The sequence below is a fragment of the Solanum verrucosum genome, unplaced genomic scaffold, assembly GCF_900185275.1.
Source record: "Solanum verrucosum unplaced genomic scaffold, falcon-dt-bn FXZP01000051.1, whole genome shotgun sequence".
Lineage (NCBI taxonomy): Eukaryota > Viridiplantae > Streptophyta > Magnoliopsida > Solanales > Solanaceae > Solanum > Solanum verrucosum.
This window is the reverse complement of record NW_026020110.1, coordinates 2232200-2250383: the sequence shown is the minus strand read 5'-3', so window position 1 is coordinate 2250383 and position 18184 is coordinate 2232200. Positions and strand designations below refer to the sequence as shown.

At 33.7% G+C, this 18184-nt stretch overlaps 1 protein-coding gene across 1 annotated transcript; it reads left to right on the top strand.

The window, feature by feature from the left end:
• The first annotated feature begins 2102 nt into the window (after nucleotides 1–2102).
• LOC125825330 (3-hydroxyisobutyryl-CoA hydrolase-like protein 4, mitochondrial) lies at nucleotides 2103–17083 on the top strand. Its single transcript, XM_049504676.1, has 10 exons — nucleotides 2103–2441; nucleotides 3147–3248; nucleotides 3850–3902; nucleotides 9351–9485; nucleotides 9561–9657; nucleotides 12301–12430; nucleotides 12860–13038; nucleotides 13995–14122; nucleotides 14212–14313; nucleotides 16824–17083. Exons 1-10 carry the CDS (start codon nucleotides 2204–2206, stop codon nucleotides 16923–16925), a joined length of 1266 nt encoding a protein of 421 aa, XP_049360633.1. The 5' UTR covers nucleotides 2103–2203; the 3' UTR covers nucleotides 16926–17083.
• The last annotated feature ends 1101 nt before the right edge of the window (nucleotides 17084–18184 follow it).

The window sequence follows — 18184 nt, the reverse complement described above, 5'->3', positions numbered from 1 at the left end:
ACCAGGATTCCCTTATAATTTATTTTGTTTCCAAAACTAGTCTTCCACTTTCATGAAAAGTTGTGATTTTTATAAAGAGTTGTGACTTTTATGAAGAGTTGCGACTTTTATGAGAGGTTGTTACCTTTCCAATAAGACACAATAAGCATCTGTTCACACTACCTTTTGTTGTCTATAAATAGAGGAATTTCCTCTCATTTTAAAACGACGAAAATTTTGAACTTCTTCTTCTTTTTCCGGATAATTAAATAATTGTGTATTTTTCTCCTGTTGAATGACTCACTGACGCCATTTTTTGTATCAATACACTGGTGAATAGAATCATTCTTTCTTGAGAGGATCTATTCCGTTAAATCTCGGGTACTAGGGGGAAATAATTTCCTTAAGGAGACATTGTACTTCAGTGGGTCGATTTTTTACATTCTATTTCATTCAATTGTTACAGATCCTGGCATGTTTTTACAGTAATTAATTTATGCTTATATTATTAAATGTTATTTTTGAGTACATGCTTTAAATTTTGTTGTTTATGTTTCTGCAATATTATTGTTATAAGTATTTGTTAGTACATATTAAATAACAAACGTTAATTGAGTATTCAAGCAAGTTTTTCTCTACTAGAATTGTTGAAGGTACAATAAAAAAAAAACCCTTACAAATCTTTAATTTGTTCATCAACAACGTCATTTCTTCACATACAAGGATGAGATTTTGTGTTCTTTAGAAAATCCTCTGAGAGTTAATAACTTTGCATGCCCATATTTTTTTGTATTTATGTTATTGTTATCTATTTTTACTAAATTTTATCACTGGATATTATGAGTACTTTAAGGATTGAAAGTTGATTGAAGTATTAGTCAATTTTTTGAGGTATGTTATTTTAAAACATGAGAACTTTTGTGGTAAGAATGATTTGTTATCATCATTGTATATTTCATAGTTTACTCCCTTTAACGTATGTTTTTTCTCGCTATTTTGTTGTCTCCTTAAAGTTGTATTGATTATTTTTCGTTTGGTATGTATATGATCTCACTTGGTCAAAACTTTCGTCCTTTTAATGTTTTTTCTTTTTTTCCTTCTCATTCAGCTCTACTATATATTTTTGGTGTGAGTTATGACTATTTTCAGCAAGCTTAATTTGCAGAATATGAAACAAAACCTGCTCTAAATAAAAGTAATATCTTAAGATACAAAAGATATGTCTATTAGCATAGATTTGTTGTCCTTTATGTCCCAAGTCATTGCTGAGCCTTTGAGTTATCTAGGTTAGACTCATTTTTAATTTTTTTTAATGTTCGAGAATATTTCTTTAACATGAGTCTAGAATTCAACATTTTGATCTACTTGTACTTTCATAATGCAACAACTATACATACATATTTCTGAAAAAGTCGTAAAGTTGCATTGATGAAGCATCTAGAAAAGCCTTCAGAGCAGCAGTTTAATGAAAAATGAATTTCTAAAAGGGTCAACAATTTTATTTGTTGTTGTTTCAAATTTATTTTTCTCCTTCTATAAATTTTGTTAGAATAACAAAGTAAGAATAATGAAAAGTGGTGAATGTTTGACCTCAAACAAGTAGATTGTCTCTAAAAAAAATTATTTATGTTGTTGTGGTGTACATTTTTAACGGTCGTAACTTATTTATAACTAATATTGATTATCAAAAACTTTTATATAATTTTTTTTAACAAGGAGTTATTCTAACCATAAAATTATCAGTTATATATTTTTCATGTACAAAAAAAAATAGAAAAAATATGTTTAATCGCTACATAAAAACATCACTCAGTTTTAACAAGACAATTATTTCATCAAACATATATTATGATATATTATGTAAAAGATAAAAATGATTAGATATCAAGATATTTTAAATCATTCATTATATATTTAAAATTCTTGAGATATGTGATAATGTCAAATCATTTAATTTCTGTTGAAATATTTTTAAAATCAACTAAAATTTACTTTTTTTTTTCTTATAACAGTCGATATTGGAAATGTTGTTTAAAAGTTTAGAAAGATTATTTATGCCGCGCGGGTAAATTACCTAGTATTCAAATATAAGAACAAATATGCACTACTAAACTTTGTTTTGGAGGAATAATCGAAAAAAAGAGATGGTTTTAGAGGAATTAAGGTGAAAGCTACTACATATATTTGAAGAAGAGATGATTGTTGGGATTGAGGAACTCAAAGGATGGCAAGACTTTCTAATGCTTTAAAAATAGGTCGATCCGCTTGTCTTCTCTCTGCTGCTCTCCGCTTTTCTCACTCCTTGTTACCTAATTACTCCAAAATGACTATGCTTCTTCCTCATCGAAATTTCGCGATCATGGCCTCCGGCGCCGATGAGTTTGTCAGGGGACATGTCCACCCGAACGGTGTCGCCGTTATCACTCTCGATCGTCCTAAAGCTCTCAATGCAATGAACTTAGGTGAATTTTCAACTCTTTTACCTAATGTGGATCCTCGCCATTTATTCTTTACTGTCACTCTAGATTTCTCGTTTACAAGTTATTAATTAACATCTTTAATGCTGCTTTAGGATTGAGAGCCAAATGTTTGACTTTGAGCTACCTGTACGAGTGGGTAGCTTAATTACTTGTTCTATTTTGAATTATTGCCAAAAACAGGTTTAGTTGATCATTTGGTATATAATAAATCAAAGAAATACTATAATAATTTGTAGTTCTTCTTTCTATCTTTAGGGAATGATTTACCCCTACACATAGTCTGCTACCGGGTTAGGTTAGCGGACCAGGATACCACAATGTAATTATTATTTTTATTGTTTTAAACTGATACTATAATCATTTTTCTCATCAGATCATCATCATTGTTACTCCCTCTGTTCCAATTTGTTTGTCTGTTTTTTGACTTGAAATGAAGGTTAAGAAAGTAAACAAGACTTTTAAATCTTGTAATCTTAAACTAAAGATATGTATAATGTACCAAAATGTCTTTTCATATTGAGACCGTGTGAAAAGTTGAAATTAAAGAGTTACTAAAAAGGAACAGAGTCATCATTTTTTGAACAGACTAGAAGGGAAAAGTAAGACTGACGAATTGAAGTTAACATTATCATTACCATTTGCATAGTTTGGTCTGTTGCATTCACGCTTCATTGAAATATGATGCAGATATGGATATCAAATACAAGAGTTTACTGGATGAATGGGAAACAGACCCAACGGTAAAATGTGTTTTGGCTGCCAGTAGCTCCCCCCGTGCCTTTTCAGCAGGTAACATGATTTTCCTTATTTAGAGGAAAGATGCTTGGTGGACCTCTAGTTGGTAGTTTTGCACCATCTAATTATTAAAGTAGTTGTTACATTATCTCATTATTCATTTTAATTTAAAGTAGTTGTTACATTATCTCATTATTCATTTTAATTTAAAGTAGTTGTTACATTATCTCATTATTCATTTTAATTTAAAGTAGTTGTTACATTATCTCATTATTCATTTTGTTAGAGACCAACTATTAGATATGTTACATAGTATCCCCTGTGCTACTAAGAGTTGAGGGTCACCATTCATTGTCAATGCAAGATTGACTATTAGGGGGTTGTCACCGAATTTTGGGACAAAAGAGCAACTTCATGCAAAAGTTTTTTTTTTTTCTTCCCCCCTCGCGCCCCCCCCCACAGAAATTTGACTTACAGTTGAAAGTGTCTGTTAGTGTCTCATGTTGTATTGTATTTTTGGTGGTGTGTCAAAGCTGGTGTCATCCACAGTATATTTTGGAGTTTGCTATCTGTAATTTCATTTTCTGACATTGTCTTGATTAGTTGATGCTAATAAGATGATGGATAACGGAAGTCCTAGTGATTTTACCTGCAGGTGGTGATATCAAGCAGATTGCAGCAAAAAAACAGCAGTCAGATATGATAGAGGTTTTGTATACTGTCCTTTAAACATGAATAGCTGATCATGATTCTGTCTACTCAGTTAAGCAAGTCCCATACTCACAACAAACTGCACTAGCTATAGAACACACACTATGATTGTGGCAAACTGATTACCAACACCTTTTGTTAGTTCGCTTCCTAATAACTATCCAAAGAACCATTGTCTTAGTTGCAGTTATCAGTTATCTACAGAAAAATACAGGCAGGGCCTTTTTATCTGTGGTGAAAGAAGTAATTGACTAATAGTGTGGGGCCTAAGACTTTTTATATTTTGATATTTCGTAATTTTAAAAATTGGAAGATTTGTATAAAAGAGACATGAAATCGGATCACATAAAAAAATAGTAATGGAAGATATGGAACATCATAGGCTCTGGAATAACAAATAATGTTCCCTGTATACCGTAGAGAAAGTATTGTGTGCAATCATAAGTTGCTTTGTGATGCTAGAATAAGAATGGGCTCGACAGACAATTCAAATAATTTTGCTCATCATAGTATTTACATTCATAGTGGAGACAAAGTGTTGCTGGTATATTTGAAAGTTAAATATAAATAGGTTTTATTAATTGTTAGTGACCATTCTCATAAATATCAAATTGTCCTCTTAGAAGTAAGAAATCACATTAATATCTAGTTTAAATAAACCCTGAAACAACTTGAATTTAACCAACTATAATGTATGATAATATGCTGCCATGAGAAGAATAACTGGACCTATAACTGATAAACAACATTGAGGCACATGGTACCTATTCCATCCTAAAGATACTCTAGTTATTACTAAGAAGTTATAGTGCCACACTTCTAATATAAACAAAATTTGTTTTCATAGGTCAATTTATAAATGTGTCAAATGGTTTTGCTCCCTATAAAGATATGGCACTTGAGCCTAACTTGCTCAAGTCCATATAAGAAAACCATTGGTCCATTCCCCAAGCAATGTGGGACTTTTACCCACTCTAACACCCCCCTTCACGCCCAGGCCCAACTGGAGCGTGGACCGAGAGTCCAAACGGGGATGAACCTGACTCTGATACCATGTTAAGATATGAGACCTGAGCCTAACTCAATCCCAAAAGCTAGCTCATGAGGGGAGGATTGCCCAAGTCCATATAAGGAGACTACTAGTCCATTCCCCAACCAATGTGGGACTTTTATCCACTCTAACACTCCCACTAGGTTCTTTTACTACTATCTAAGATCATCATTAGTTGTGCAGGATTAAGTGCATTGTCAAACTCAAATATAAGCATGCTAGATATTTATGGGCTTTTCTTTTAGCATGCTTAGTTTGACACTGCATGTGAAAGAAGAGAACAGTCTAATTAATTTTGACTAGTCCTAACTGATAAACAATATTAATTACAATATTCTTAACACTCTTCCTCAAGCTCGTGCATACAAGTTGTATGTACCAAGCTGGTTTCAAATGCAATTGATACGAGAACCCTTGGGGAACTTGGTAAAAATATCTGCAAGCTCATCACTAACTTCACGAATTTTGTAGCAATGTCTCTTGAAATTATCTTTTCTCTAATGAAGTGACAGTCAATCACTGAGCTCTTTAATGAAATATCAGTTTTGGTGCATATGAAGAACAACGCAGTTATCAGTTATCACACATAAGTTCCTTCTCCTTCTGACTGATTTCTCATACTTCCATTCTTTAAACAATTGTTCGATCCAAAATAGCAACCATGTTATTTCTTGTTCTTGCAAGACAATAAATTACCTCCTGCCAGAACACAATGTCTAGATGTAGAACCGCCTATCAGACAGTGATACTTCTCCATCAACATATGTGTATACAACAATTTGTTCATGACCTTGTTCCTCAAAAAGTAATCCTTTACTTATGGTTGATTTTATATATCGAAGAATTTGAATAATTGCACCCCAGTGAGTATCACAAAGAGAGTCCATAAACTGTCTTACAACACTCGCACCAAATGCAATGTATGGTTGATTCACTATGAGGTAGTTCAATGTACCGATCAGCCACCTATATCTTCTGGGGTCTCTAAGGGGTCGTTTGGTTTGAATACAAGTTATGATGGGATTAGTTATGACGTGATTAATTATATGCTCAGATTAGTTATGATGGGATAAGTTATGCTAGATTATTTCTTATTGAGTGTTTGGTTTGTTGTATTCAAAATAATATGCATTATATAAATTTTAAGAACAAATTATTGGTTTACAAAAATACCCTTCATGAATGTGAAAAGTGATATATAAAAAGGGTTTAAAGGGATATCTTTGTCATTTACCTATTTTATCCCGGGATAAGTTCTCCCGGAATTACTATATTACCCAAGGGGAAGGATAATTTATCCCGATAGTAATTGTTAATCCCGGGATAAGTTATCCTGGACTTGCCAACTAAACAACAAATTAAGTGGCACTATAATTTAATCTCAGGACTATTTGGTGTTATCCTTCACACCAAACGACCCCTAAGGGCTCCCCTATCATGGCAAAAAAACATAGCATTCGGATCTACAAGAGTGACAATGGGTCTACGACATGTCATTCATATCTCCTCAAGAATATATAGAGCATACATAACGTCATGAGATAACATTGCTACAATTTAGTTATACCATCCTGATCATTGCCCATGATGACAACATCAACATAAACTACCAAAAATGCACATATTTGGAGCAGTGTGTCGATAGAATACATAATGAACAACCTCGTGGTGAGTCATGCCAAACTCCTCTATAACCGTGCTAAACTTACCAAACCATGCTTGAGAAGATTGTCTTAGACCATATAGAGACCACAATAGCAAAATTGGGTGGTTTCTCTATATATACTTTATCCTCAAGATTGTCGTGGAAAAAAACTTTCTTGATTTCCAAATGATAAAGAGGATAATGGTGTAAAGTAGCCATAGACTGAAAATGATGGACAAATGCAATTTTAGCCATGGCTGAATGTATATTGCAATCAAGTCCATGATCTGAGTATAACCTTTAACCATTAGACATTTCTTGAGTAGATCATTTTACATTTGAGCCAACTTTGACAGTTTGACTGCATAACCCCATCAACAACCAACATTTGCCAGGAGTTTGAGAAATAAGCTTCCAAGTACCAATAGCATGTAAAGTAGATTTTTGTTAACAAATAAGAAGTGTAAAATAGGCATCACCTCAATTATAACGTGGCCTTCCTAGATGAGAAAAGGCTTGAACGATAGACTTAGGAATACTAATAGAAGGCATGGATGCTACAAATGCATGTTGTTGTGATGACAGACGGTAATAACTCAAACCAACATAGCTGGAGTTGGGATTATGATTGGAGCAAATACCACTTCAAAGAGCAACTGAAGGACTAGGAGAAGACAAGTCTGCAACAGGTGAAGGATCTGAAGCAAGGCGTGAATCAGTTCAACCTGGTGGGAGTTTATGATGATGATAAGTTAAGAGAGGTGGAGCTAGTGGAGGAGATGAAGGAGAGGTACTTGAAGGTTGTGGTGCTGATGAAGGAGAAGTCCTAATAGGATCCCTAGAAGGCGATATAGGTAAAACTGTTGTGGGAGCAGGAGAGGTGTAGATAGAATCCCCTAAAGGTGGTTGAGGTAAAGCTTGAGATGTCAGAATTGTCAGAAGATAAAGATGTGAAATAAGGCTGATTTTCGAAAAATTTGACATCAACTAACATAAGTTAATAATGTAGGTTAGGTGAGCAACAACGATTTCTTCTTAACTTGAGAATAACCAGGCAACACATATTTGGGAGCACGGGGGGTTAATTTATTTTTCCCAGTGATTAAGTTATGAATAAACCATGTGCTCCCAAATATATGAGGAGGAACAAACTACAAAGGTGAATTTGGGAATAAAGTTGTGTGTAGAACCTGATTTTGGATGACATAGAAAGACATACAATTAATCAAATAATATGTTGTGAGAACCACATCATCCCAAAATTGCAAGGGCACATGCGATTGTATAGGTTAAGTGGGAGCTGTCTATTCTTCCTGTGTCATCTACCCTGTTTTGTTAAGAGCTATAAGGATAAGATTTTTGATGAATAATCCACTTGATGGCTGCTAAGCGGCCAAGCCCATGATGGCCAACTCAGGCTAAAGTGGTCCATAGGCTGCTAAAGCGGTCCTAGGCCGCTAAAGCGGCTACACAGCAGGCTGGCACCAACCAAAATAGCTAAGTCCCAACGGATTCCGATCGGGTGCTCGGGATTGGTTCGGAACCTTGTGCACACAAACAAACTATACTACTCCACCAAATTTGAGACAGGGATGTCGAAACTTTCATTTGAGGTCGTCTCGACAAAACGTGGGTCCCACACCTAAGGCTCCGTTTTAGCCAAAAGTCACATGGTTGCTTAAAATGAGTCCGAAAGCCTTGGGATCTGAACGAAAGGTTCATCCAAACTAAATTCGACGTTCCAGAGCTAACAAAACCATCAGAATTACATTATGAGGTTGTTTATCTGAAGTTATGACCGAAGTCAACCGTTCAAACTTCAAAAGCTGCAAAATAGGAAAACTTGCTTAAAAACCAAACGTACGATCCGGTGACTGAACCATCAGTCCCAACAAGTCACAAATGATTTGGGACGCTATAGGAAAGCTCTAAACCCCGAAAATACTAAAAACGGAGAAAATGACCTAGAGGGTCATTACAACAGACCTCAGTAAGTGTCACAGCAAGGCGATAACAACAATGTCTCACCAGTTGGAGAGTTTCATGGTCACCGGAAAAATGCGTGGTGATGATCTTTTCTTCCTCCGGAATGTCCCTGGTGATTGTTCAACGAGAATTTTAACACTAGGACTCTATTAGCATGTGAAAGAAGAGAACAAGGAGGAGAAAACTCAGCTTGATTATTCCTTCAAGCTAATGGGTCTTAAGTAGTAAATATACAAGTGTTAAGATGGGAAACAATATTCTGCCTGATTATATAATCAATCTAATTTATTCTGGCTTATCCTAATTGATAAACAGTATCATTTACAATATTCTTAAATCTTTCAAACAATGCACGTATTCCTACACAACCAATGAGGTGCTTGTTTAATGTTTTTACCATCTTAGTCTATCATGACCCTTGTTTAATGTTTTTACCATCTTTGTCAATCATAGTCCTTCTCGTGGCATGTGTGCACGCACACCTGCTGTAGTTTATGTACATGCATCTTAAGTTATTCCATGTTAAAAATTGTAGGCTCTCTTTTTCAGGTACACACGTGATTCTTGGAGAATGTTAACACCAAAGCATCACCAGTTCATGCTTTGATCTTATTCTTTGCACTTTATACAGCAGTTTTATATTCCCCCCTTGTAATGCTTGAATGTGTTATTTTATGCTTATATTCAATTGAATACTGCAGCTGAGCTAGGAGGCCTCTGTGTAAAAGTAGAAATCAATATCCTTTCCTGTTATATGTAACAGGTATTCACAGCTGAGTATCCTATAATATGTAAAATCTCCGGGTACAAAAAGCCTTACATCAGCTTCATGGATGGCATTACAATGGGCTTTGGAATTGGTTTATCTGGTCATGGTCGTTACAAGGTTATTACAGAGGTAGTTCTCTACCCTTATGGAGAATTACTCGTTTTAGCAAGTAACATCTTATTTACACTTCTTATTTTTCTCTAGAGGACTGTTCTAGCGATGCCAGAAAATGGAATTGGATTGTTTCCAGATGTCGGTTTTTCCTATATAGCGGCACATGGTCCTGGAGAAGGCACAGTTGGTATATTTTCTTATATTCAGTTGAGTGTTTCTTGCTGAGTAAATTCCAATAACGCTATCTTGGTGCATGAAAAATTACTAAAAAGAGAAATAAAAGATGGAAACTCATATAACTGGGGCATAGATCTCTCTCCTCTCTAATAGCTTAAGTTTGGTAATTGAGCTCTGTGATCTGGGGATGGAAGATTACAGAAAGTATTGAAGAATATCTAGCACTTGCGGAGCCAAGATTTTCACTAACGGGTTTCAAAATATGAAAGGTAAACATACAAAGAAGCAAAAGGGGGTTCAACGTCTATTATATTTACATTAAAGATAATTTTAATCATATATAAATAATGTAATTTTCCATCCAAGAGTGCTCGAATGAACCCCCTAGGCCCTAGCTGGCTCCGTCCCTGATATCTAGGTGCTAAAGTCAGCAAGAGAAGCATGCTTCCATCAGTGTCTGTATGTTATTGAATGCTATTGATTGGGCTTCTAAAATTTGGAGGTAGGAATTATGATCAACATTTCAGAACTTTCTAAGGTGTTTGAGGTGATTTCCTTCTTTGATGAATTTTAGGAAGAAATATGATAAGTTTTTTGATCTGTAACTGAGGAGCCTTTCAGTTGTTTGTTTGATGAAAGAACACTTATTAACACCCTGATACCACTTCATGCATTTCCACCTGTTCAGTGTTGTCAAAACCATGCTTAAAGTGCGATTAAGAGCTGAAGTGAGGTGCAAAACATGTTAAGCGCTTTGCCTCACTTAATGTGCACTTCAATGTCGTCATCAAGTCTCTAAATCATACTTTTTCTTTCTAATAAGCATCTCCCGAAGAGATGACACTAAATGGTTGATATTTCACTTTATCGTAATTTCTTTATCCGAATTTATTTGTACATATATTTTCTGTTCATGCTTATTATTATTAGTCTTGGACTAAACATACATTTTTGCATTTTTTTTCTCCATTGCGCCATTTTGCATTAAAGGCGATACTTTAGTCATGCTTAAAGCGCCACTGGACCTTAGAGCTTTATTGTGTTTTCCACTTTTGATAAAACTGCACCTGTTGTTCATAAACACATCCCTTTCATGTTCACAAAGCAATTATTGTTTTATTTCTGAAGAACATGGACATTAGCTCTCTGTTTGTACATTACCTGGTGTGGATCCTCTTACTAAACATTCAAGACTAACGCAATATTAGGACTATGAAGGTTGATTGTGATTTTAGTAAATGTACTCTTGAGTTCTCTGATTTAAGTGATAACCAAAATGAGGTCATCCGTGCAAGCACTGGTGAAGTAGATCTGTGGTTGCAGACAAATGTTACACTTATATTTGTCAATGGCTAAGCATGATCTTGAACCATGGGGAAAACCTATTGAGAAGCAATAGTGACTAAGAGGGTGTTTGACTACGCTTATAAGCTGGTTAAACTGGCTTATAAGCATTGTTAAGCTTTATCTACGCATTTGGTAAACACCAAAGTATTTATAAGCTGTTATTAAAAGCAAAAAGCGCAAAAAAGCTCTAAGATATATTGGCTTTCAAGCGCAAACCACAAATAAAGTGTGAGACTTTAATGAAAAAAGGCGCAAAGGGAGAAAAGTACAAATATATATGTTTAGTCCAAGGCTAATAATTATATGCATGAGTGACAATTATATGATCAAAGAAATTGATTTTTTTTAGGATAAAGTGAAATATCAATAGTTTAGTGCCACCTCTGTAGAAGAGGCTCATTGACAAGGAAAAGTAATCCTTAGCGCCTTGATGACGACACTAAAGTGCACATTAAGCAAGGGAAAGCGCTCAACACTTTTTGAGCCTCGCTTCGGGGCTTAAGCTCAACTTTGATAACACTGCTTATAAGTCAGGCGTTTATAAGCCAAAATTAGCGCCATAACTTGTTTATCCCCAATTTCTGATTTTGTAGCTTATAAGTACTTTTGGTTTGACCAAGTATTTTATAATTTTATCCTTCGTATTTTTTCTAATTCTCAAAATATCTTTCCCAAAACAGAACTCCCAACTTGCTCTTCACTTTGTGTCAGTTGTTCCTTCTTTTCTTTACAAGGATACTTTTAAATTAATAATATTTTGAAATTTTTTTAAGGATATTTTAGTCGTTGTAACAAAAGAACAACTTAACACTTTTTTTACCAAACACATTAACTGTTTATTAGCAGTTTCAACATTTCTATCCCAACACATCACTGCTTGTTTATAAAATTAGTTTAATAAAATAATTTGACTTCTGTTTCATATCAGAGGTAGTGGAAGAAAATCATTAAGTAATAATGGAAAAATTAGTTTGATACTCAAAGTTAAAATTGAAAGTTCTTATATCAATTGAAATTAATAAAAGATCTGAAAGTTTACAGGATAATATTACTAATGACAATCGTGGCAGACATTTTAGAATCATAGAATATGCAAAAATGGGAAGAGTGTCGTATAAGTTGTTACAATGGGAGTAATTTTTAAAATGGATAAAGATGCCAAGTGAGAACTTTCTCACTTTTCTGGTAGTATCTATCCATATTTTGTTGGCGTGAGATACTGCTTAACAATGTATGTGGTGTTATCGTTGAACTATCTTCTCCACTCCTTTCCTATGTGTGTGCTTAATCAATTCATCTATTGCAGGTGCTTATCTTGGATTGACTGGAAGTAGGATATCAACACCTGCTGATGCTCTCTATGTTGGTCTGGGAACTCATTATGTCCCTTCTGCAAATTTGGGCACATTGAAGGAAGCTTTGCTTGCCACTAAATTGTATGTCCCAATATTATTCTTTTAGTAATGTGAAGTTCATGCACTAAATGTCAATTTTTTTTAATCAATTACTCAGATCCATGAGGCATGCACGACTCCTTTCCCTTTTGAGTCTCTTTATCTGTGCATGTTAAAACTATTTGTGTCCACATTCCTTAGGTTGTGCCTTTTCTCTTCAAATCCTTTAATGGCTTGGCTTTGGGGGAAGAGATTCCCCAAGTTGGGTAAACTTTTGTTCCTTTAAAACTTTTTTAGTGCTTCTGTTGCTATATTCTAATCAACACTTCATGAGGCACATCTGGTCTTCAGCTTTCTTCTTCAGAATATTGTTTCTTATGCCTTCTGACAAGTGTGTATTATGTTACTGATACAAATCAATCCAGTTATATATTTCAACTTTGAATAAGTTGTTCTGTTTTGTTAAATTAGCTCCGAGGATCCAGATGAGGAGATAAAACAACTGTTGACGAAATATAGCAGCAACCCTAATTCAGAACCCCGTTTGAAGTCACTTTTACCCAGAATAATTTCTACTTTTGCTGGTAACAAGTCCATTAGAGAGATACTAGAGGAGCTAGAAAATCATCAGCAAAGCACTGATACATTGGGTAAGGTTTAGCAGTAAGAGCTTGTTTGGATTGACTTATTTTAAGTGTTTTTAAGTCAAACTAGCTTTTAAACGCTTTTGGAATGTTTGGGTGATTTTAAAAAGCGCTTATAAGCCTAAGTTTGAGCTAAAATGATAAAAATAAGCCAAAAGTCAATTAAGCTCTAAGACTTATTTTTAAACAGGCTTAGCAGTAAGACTTTTCTTCATATATGAGTTCACGTGCTCTCTTTTTTATACCATGTGCATATCGTGTTAATTAATAATAATAATATATATATATATATATATATATGTAAAAAGAACAAATTATTATGTGCATATTATATTATTGACTACAAAATTTTAAAAATAACACACATTTTTTACGATAAAAAGTTTACTTAAAGAGGAACATGATAATTCATCACCACATTAATAATTAAGTAGTAAAATCAAATGTAGTGAATATAATTTCGCCATTAATATCAAAAGTCGAAATCATATTGGTATTGATTAAGAGTTTATTTATTTTTAAATTAAAAAATTAGATATCCAAGGAAAAAAGTCAAAATTTGTCTTGTATCAATACCAAAGTCAGAAATTATGTAGCAAAATTTCAATTAATTTAAAGTTACTTTTACTTATTATAAATTTTAAATAAAGAAACATATAATAAATACTATATAATTTTAGTTGATTTAAAAGTTCATAGCTATTAAGAGTTTTTACATAAATATTAGGATAATAGTTAAATGACGATTATTTGAAGAAAATAGCAAATGTCATTTTTGTTTATTGTAATTTTTTTTAACAAATGATAAAAAGTTCAATCAACATTTCTAAAATGTTCATGCTTTTAATACAATTTGGAAGATATAGATTAATTTATCCATAAATGAATCTCATATGTTATTTAGGTGTAAAACTAGGCATGCTTTATTTACATTTTCATGTGCAAGTTAATTTTGTTGACAGTGGCAGAATGGGCAAAGGATGCTCTGCAAGGGCTTAGCAAGGGGGCCCCTTTTTCTCTCTGTCTCACCCAAAAGCTCTTCTCTAAGGTAGCATCTGCACGTGGCAAAACTGAGAACGACTTATCCAGGGTGAGCTTATGTAGTGTTTCTTCCTCTAAAAGTTTTTTGATCTTCTGGTTTTTCACTAATGATTAAATTCTGTCATCTTTAACACTCAGCTCACTGGTGTCATGAGAACTGAATATCGCATTGCTTTAAGGTCCACTCTACGGAGCGACTTTGCTGAAGGTGTCCGAGCAGTCTTAGTGGACAAGGATCAGGTTTGTTATGACTGCATAAATGTTGGCTTTCTGGTTTCTGAACATGAAAATGTCATGGTCCTCCCATTTTAATTGTTACCCACCTTACGTTATTAGGTAATTTTAGATAAAGTTTCTGCTTTCGAAAATTCAGACTTCGTATCATTGAAATTTCAACCAATTTTACATGCAATGCAAATATCTATGACTAAAGTCCGCACACATGAAAAAATTAAAAGGGTACTAAATATGTTTGTTAGATTTGTTGTTTTGACAAATTGATGGCCGAGGTTTGTTTTTATGGTATATGGAACTTATGTTTCAAATTCAAACTAATCTGGAGTAGATTTGGGAGTTGAATCAGTCAACTGAAAGTTAGCCATTTTTAACATGTTACATGACTGAAGCGTAGACATACATGAAAAAATAAATAAAAGATTGTTAAATAAGTTTGTTAGATCTGGTGTTGTTTTTGACAAATTGATTATTGTTGTATGTTCCATATGATATATGAAATTTATATTTCAAATTTGAACATATAGAAAAGATTTGAGTGTTGAATTATTGAAATTTGAATAATAAAAAAAATTCAGTTGCACATGACTAAAATTTTTAGCCAATTTTTTATTGCACTTCAGTTAAAAATGTTTTGCATTGTTTTCAAAATGGGTAAACTTGCAAAAAAAATAATTAAAAGATAAAGACACAATTATATGGCAACTCTAAAAGCGAGTATTTGTGCACTTAGACCATTTCACAAGTGTAGTGTATTTTCCTTGGTAAGGATTAGAATTGGAGTTTAGTTAATACCCGAAACAATCAGTAGATGCTTAAGACTTGTGAGGCACTATTTATGATTTCAACACACACTATCTGCTACTCCTCACAACTAGCTTAAACCGTGAGTTCTCTTACTATTATGAAATTGATCACCAAGAAAGATCGGGTAATTAGAATTAATACCAAACTGATCATTTTCTTTTTCTTTTTCTCTAAAATGTTGATGAAAAAAAAAGAACTCTTTGTTCCATTGTTCCAAATTGCTTCTTTCAAGCTTTTATTTTTCCTTTTTAAGTTCCTCCTTGGGTAACTTTGTTATTCTCCATTAGGGCTCCTAACTTCCTTTGTGGGAATTTCACCTTTACATTCCCTTCGGGCCTTGGCCCACCACTTCCTTATATTGTTAGGAGTCGTTTGGTGTGAAGGTATAATAATCTCAGGGATAAAATGTATGTGTTTGGTTATAGATATTAGGTAGTCCTTGGATTATTTATCCCACCATTTTTATCATAGTGATGGGATAAGTTATCCCATATATATGGTGGGATAACTTATCCCGGAATAACTTGTTCCTAACTAAACGACAATAACTTATTTTTGGGCTTCTTACGTAACTATATAGGTGACAATTTGGTTTTCAATAAATTGATTGTTTGTAAATGTAATGTATCGATATTGTATAGATAGTAATTTTCAATAAATTGACCGTATATATATATATATATGATGTATAACTATGTATTAGAGATATATATACCTCCATGAACACTATTTATATAATATTTATACATTGCAACAATTCATTTTCCTCAATGAGCTGCTTTTTATGTCTAATATTGACTAATTCAAATCTTGTATAAACAATCTCAAATTTTAGATATGAACTACTCTTGATATACAGTGATAATACAGGTATACTTAACCATAAACATGAATGTAATAGTAATTAAGTATACTTAAATACCTGAATATGAGACCGCTAATGATGGAAAAATGCAAATTTGACCACTTCAGCTAAGAATTGAAGAATCTTCATCATTGTAACACTTTGAGGAAGTGCTCTAGAGAGAGAGGGGAAGATCATCATTTCAGAAGTAAATATAGATAGGTGGAATTAGGGGGCCAATGGAGGATATTTGGATTCAATAAGAAGAAGAATGAAAAGAGGAAGAAAAGTAGGCACTTCGCCTGTAATAACATTAGTCCAACGACCATTTTACATAATAAGTGATAGTTGGGCTATCTTGGTAAGGAATTCTGATTTAATGGACATTTTGTCTAATTATTTATTTATTTGTTATGGTCTTTTCTTTTGAAGTCTTAGCTCCATAGTCATTTCATTAGTTCCATAAGTATTCTTTTATTATTATAGAATTGTGACTAGAATTACACGCTCTTCCCGTGTTTTGGAGATGGTTTTAGGGTTATGAAGTTGAAAATGATTGATTGAGGTTGGCTGTGATCCAATTTGTTTATATTCGTTGGTTCTATTGTCGATTCTGGAACATGGAAAATTTTAAATAGTCCTAAAAATATGGGAAACTCTATCCAATTTTTGTAAAATTTCTGTTAAGACATGCTTTGGAATTCTAGCTCTTAGTGGGTGACGGTCCTTTTTTGTACCAAGCTCTAGTTAAGGTGTAGTGGATAAAAGTTGGTGATGATTTTTTATTTTTTATTTGGCAATAATGGTAGTATATTGTTCTGTGGGTATTAAGGATTCCTAAAAATATTAAGGATTTTGTTTTCAGAAGCCAAAGTGGAAACCAAGTTGCTTGGAGGAAGTTGAGGATAGGAAGGTGGAAGCTCTTTTCGAACCTCTGAGCCCAGATATTGGAGAATTGAATGTGTGAGCATATCCTGAATCTTTCCAGCGGTAAGGATCAAACAAATGATTCTCTTTTCATTACAACACAACTAACTAATTAATGAAGTAGAGTTGGTTAAAAGGATTTATGTGAATACCTTCAACCACTCCATCCTATTACTTACTGTTCTCTCAATTTTATACACATATATTTGCTTTTGGAGTCGCTATTTAACAAATGCTCCATATATAATTTTAGAATAAGTTTCTCTGCTTTTTGGAATAATTCAAGCATACGCAACTGAGGTTGAAAAATTTGTCTTCCAACTGTGTGAAATTGTCTCAAGTCTCAGGCATGTGTTTTGCTATTATTTTTTTTGTTTGAATTTTATCAGTTCAACCCTCAGATATATCCAAATAAGCTCAAATTTAAATCATAAGTTTCATATATCATACGCATGTGGTTAGATGTATGTGTTGAGTTGCAGTTTTTCATTTTGATCTCTTTAAAAGCAACAATCATCTATGGCAGTGATTCATCAATCATCTATTTCTTGGGTTTATCAAACAGGTATGCCCAGCCAGCCAGCCTCTTTCACAGATAAAGATTGGCCTAATTGTTGGCGAATTCGTTCGAGTCGTAACTTCTCACATATGTAACTTATAATACAATAGTACACTTCATATGTTCGTTCAATCACATATATTATATGCTACTAAGATATGCTTCCCGTAATTGTTTTAATAATATTTCACTCTAACAGTAGAATTGAGTATGAAAGTTCAAAATCATATACTTTCAGATGTTTTTTGTGACTTAGTAAAATTTTAGGGTCAAAGTTGAGTTTTACGGTTGGGGTCTATGGACCGTAGAAGGTTCTACGGGCCGTAGACCAATCTCATCAAAAGTTGGATAGAATTTAGGCTCCAGTACTTGTTCTACGGTTGACCAGTACGGATCGTAGAAAGTTCTACGGTCTGTAAGTCACACCCGTAGACCAGTCCGATAGTTATTTTAAGGGGTTTTCGGGTCTTTTTCCTATGTGTTTAATACCTAAAACTATGTCGTTTTGAACTCTATTCTAAGCCCTATATAGGTATTTTAAGTCCTAAAACTACCCGTTCTAAATCGTTCTCCTAAAATCACAAATTCCCTCCTAGTTCTTTCCCCAAAGTTCTCTCTAAAGCTAAGGAAGAAGAAGCTAGGGTTTCACTTCAAGATCTCCAATTCCCCATAACTTTTGGGCCTTGATCACTAAGGTATGTTAGTATTCACCAATGGAGTCCTTTTCTCCATTGGGTGCC

What these genes read in the sequence shown, in the direction of transcription:
- LOC125825330 (XM_049504676.1), top strand. Translation starts at nt 2,204, where the DNA reads ATGGCAAGACTTTCTAATGCTTTAAAAATAGGTCGATCCGCTTGTCTT. An exon ending in AGCAGTCAGATATGATAGAG is followed by an intron (nt 3,903 to 9,350) that starts GTTTTGTATACT and finishes TATATGTAACAG; the next exon opens with GTATTCACAGCTGAGTATCC. An exon ending in TCTTAGTGGACAAGGATCAG is followed by an intron (nt 14,314 to 16,823) that starts GTTTGTTATGAC and finishes TTTTGTTTTCAG; the next exon opens with AAGCCAAAGTGGAAACCAAG.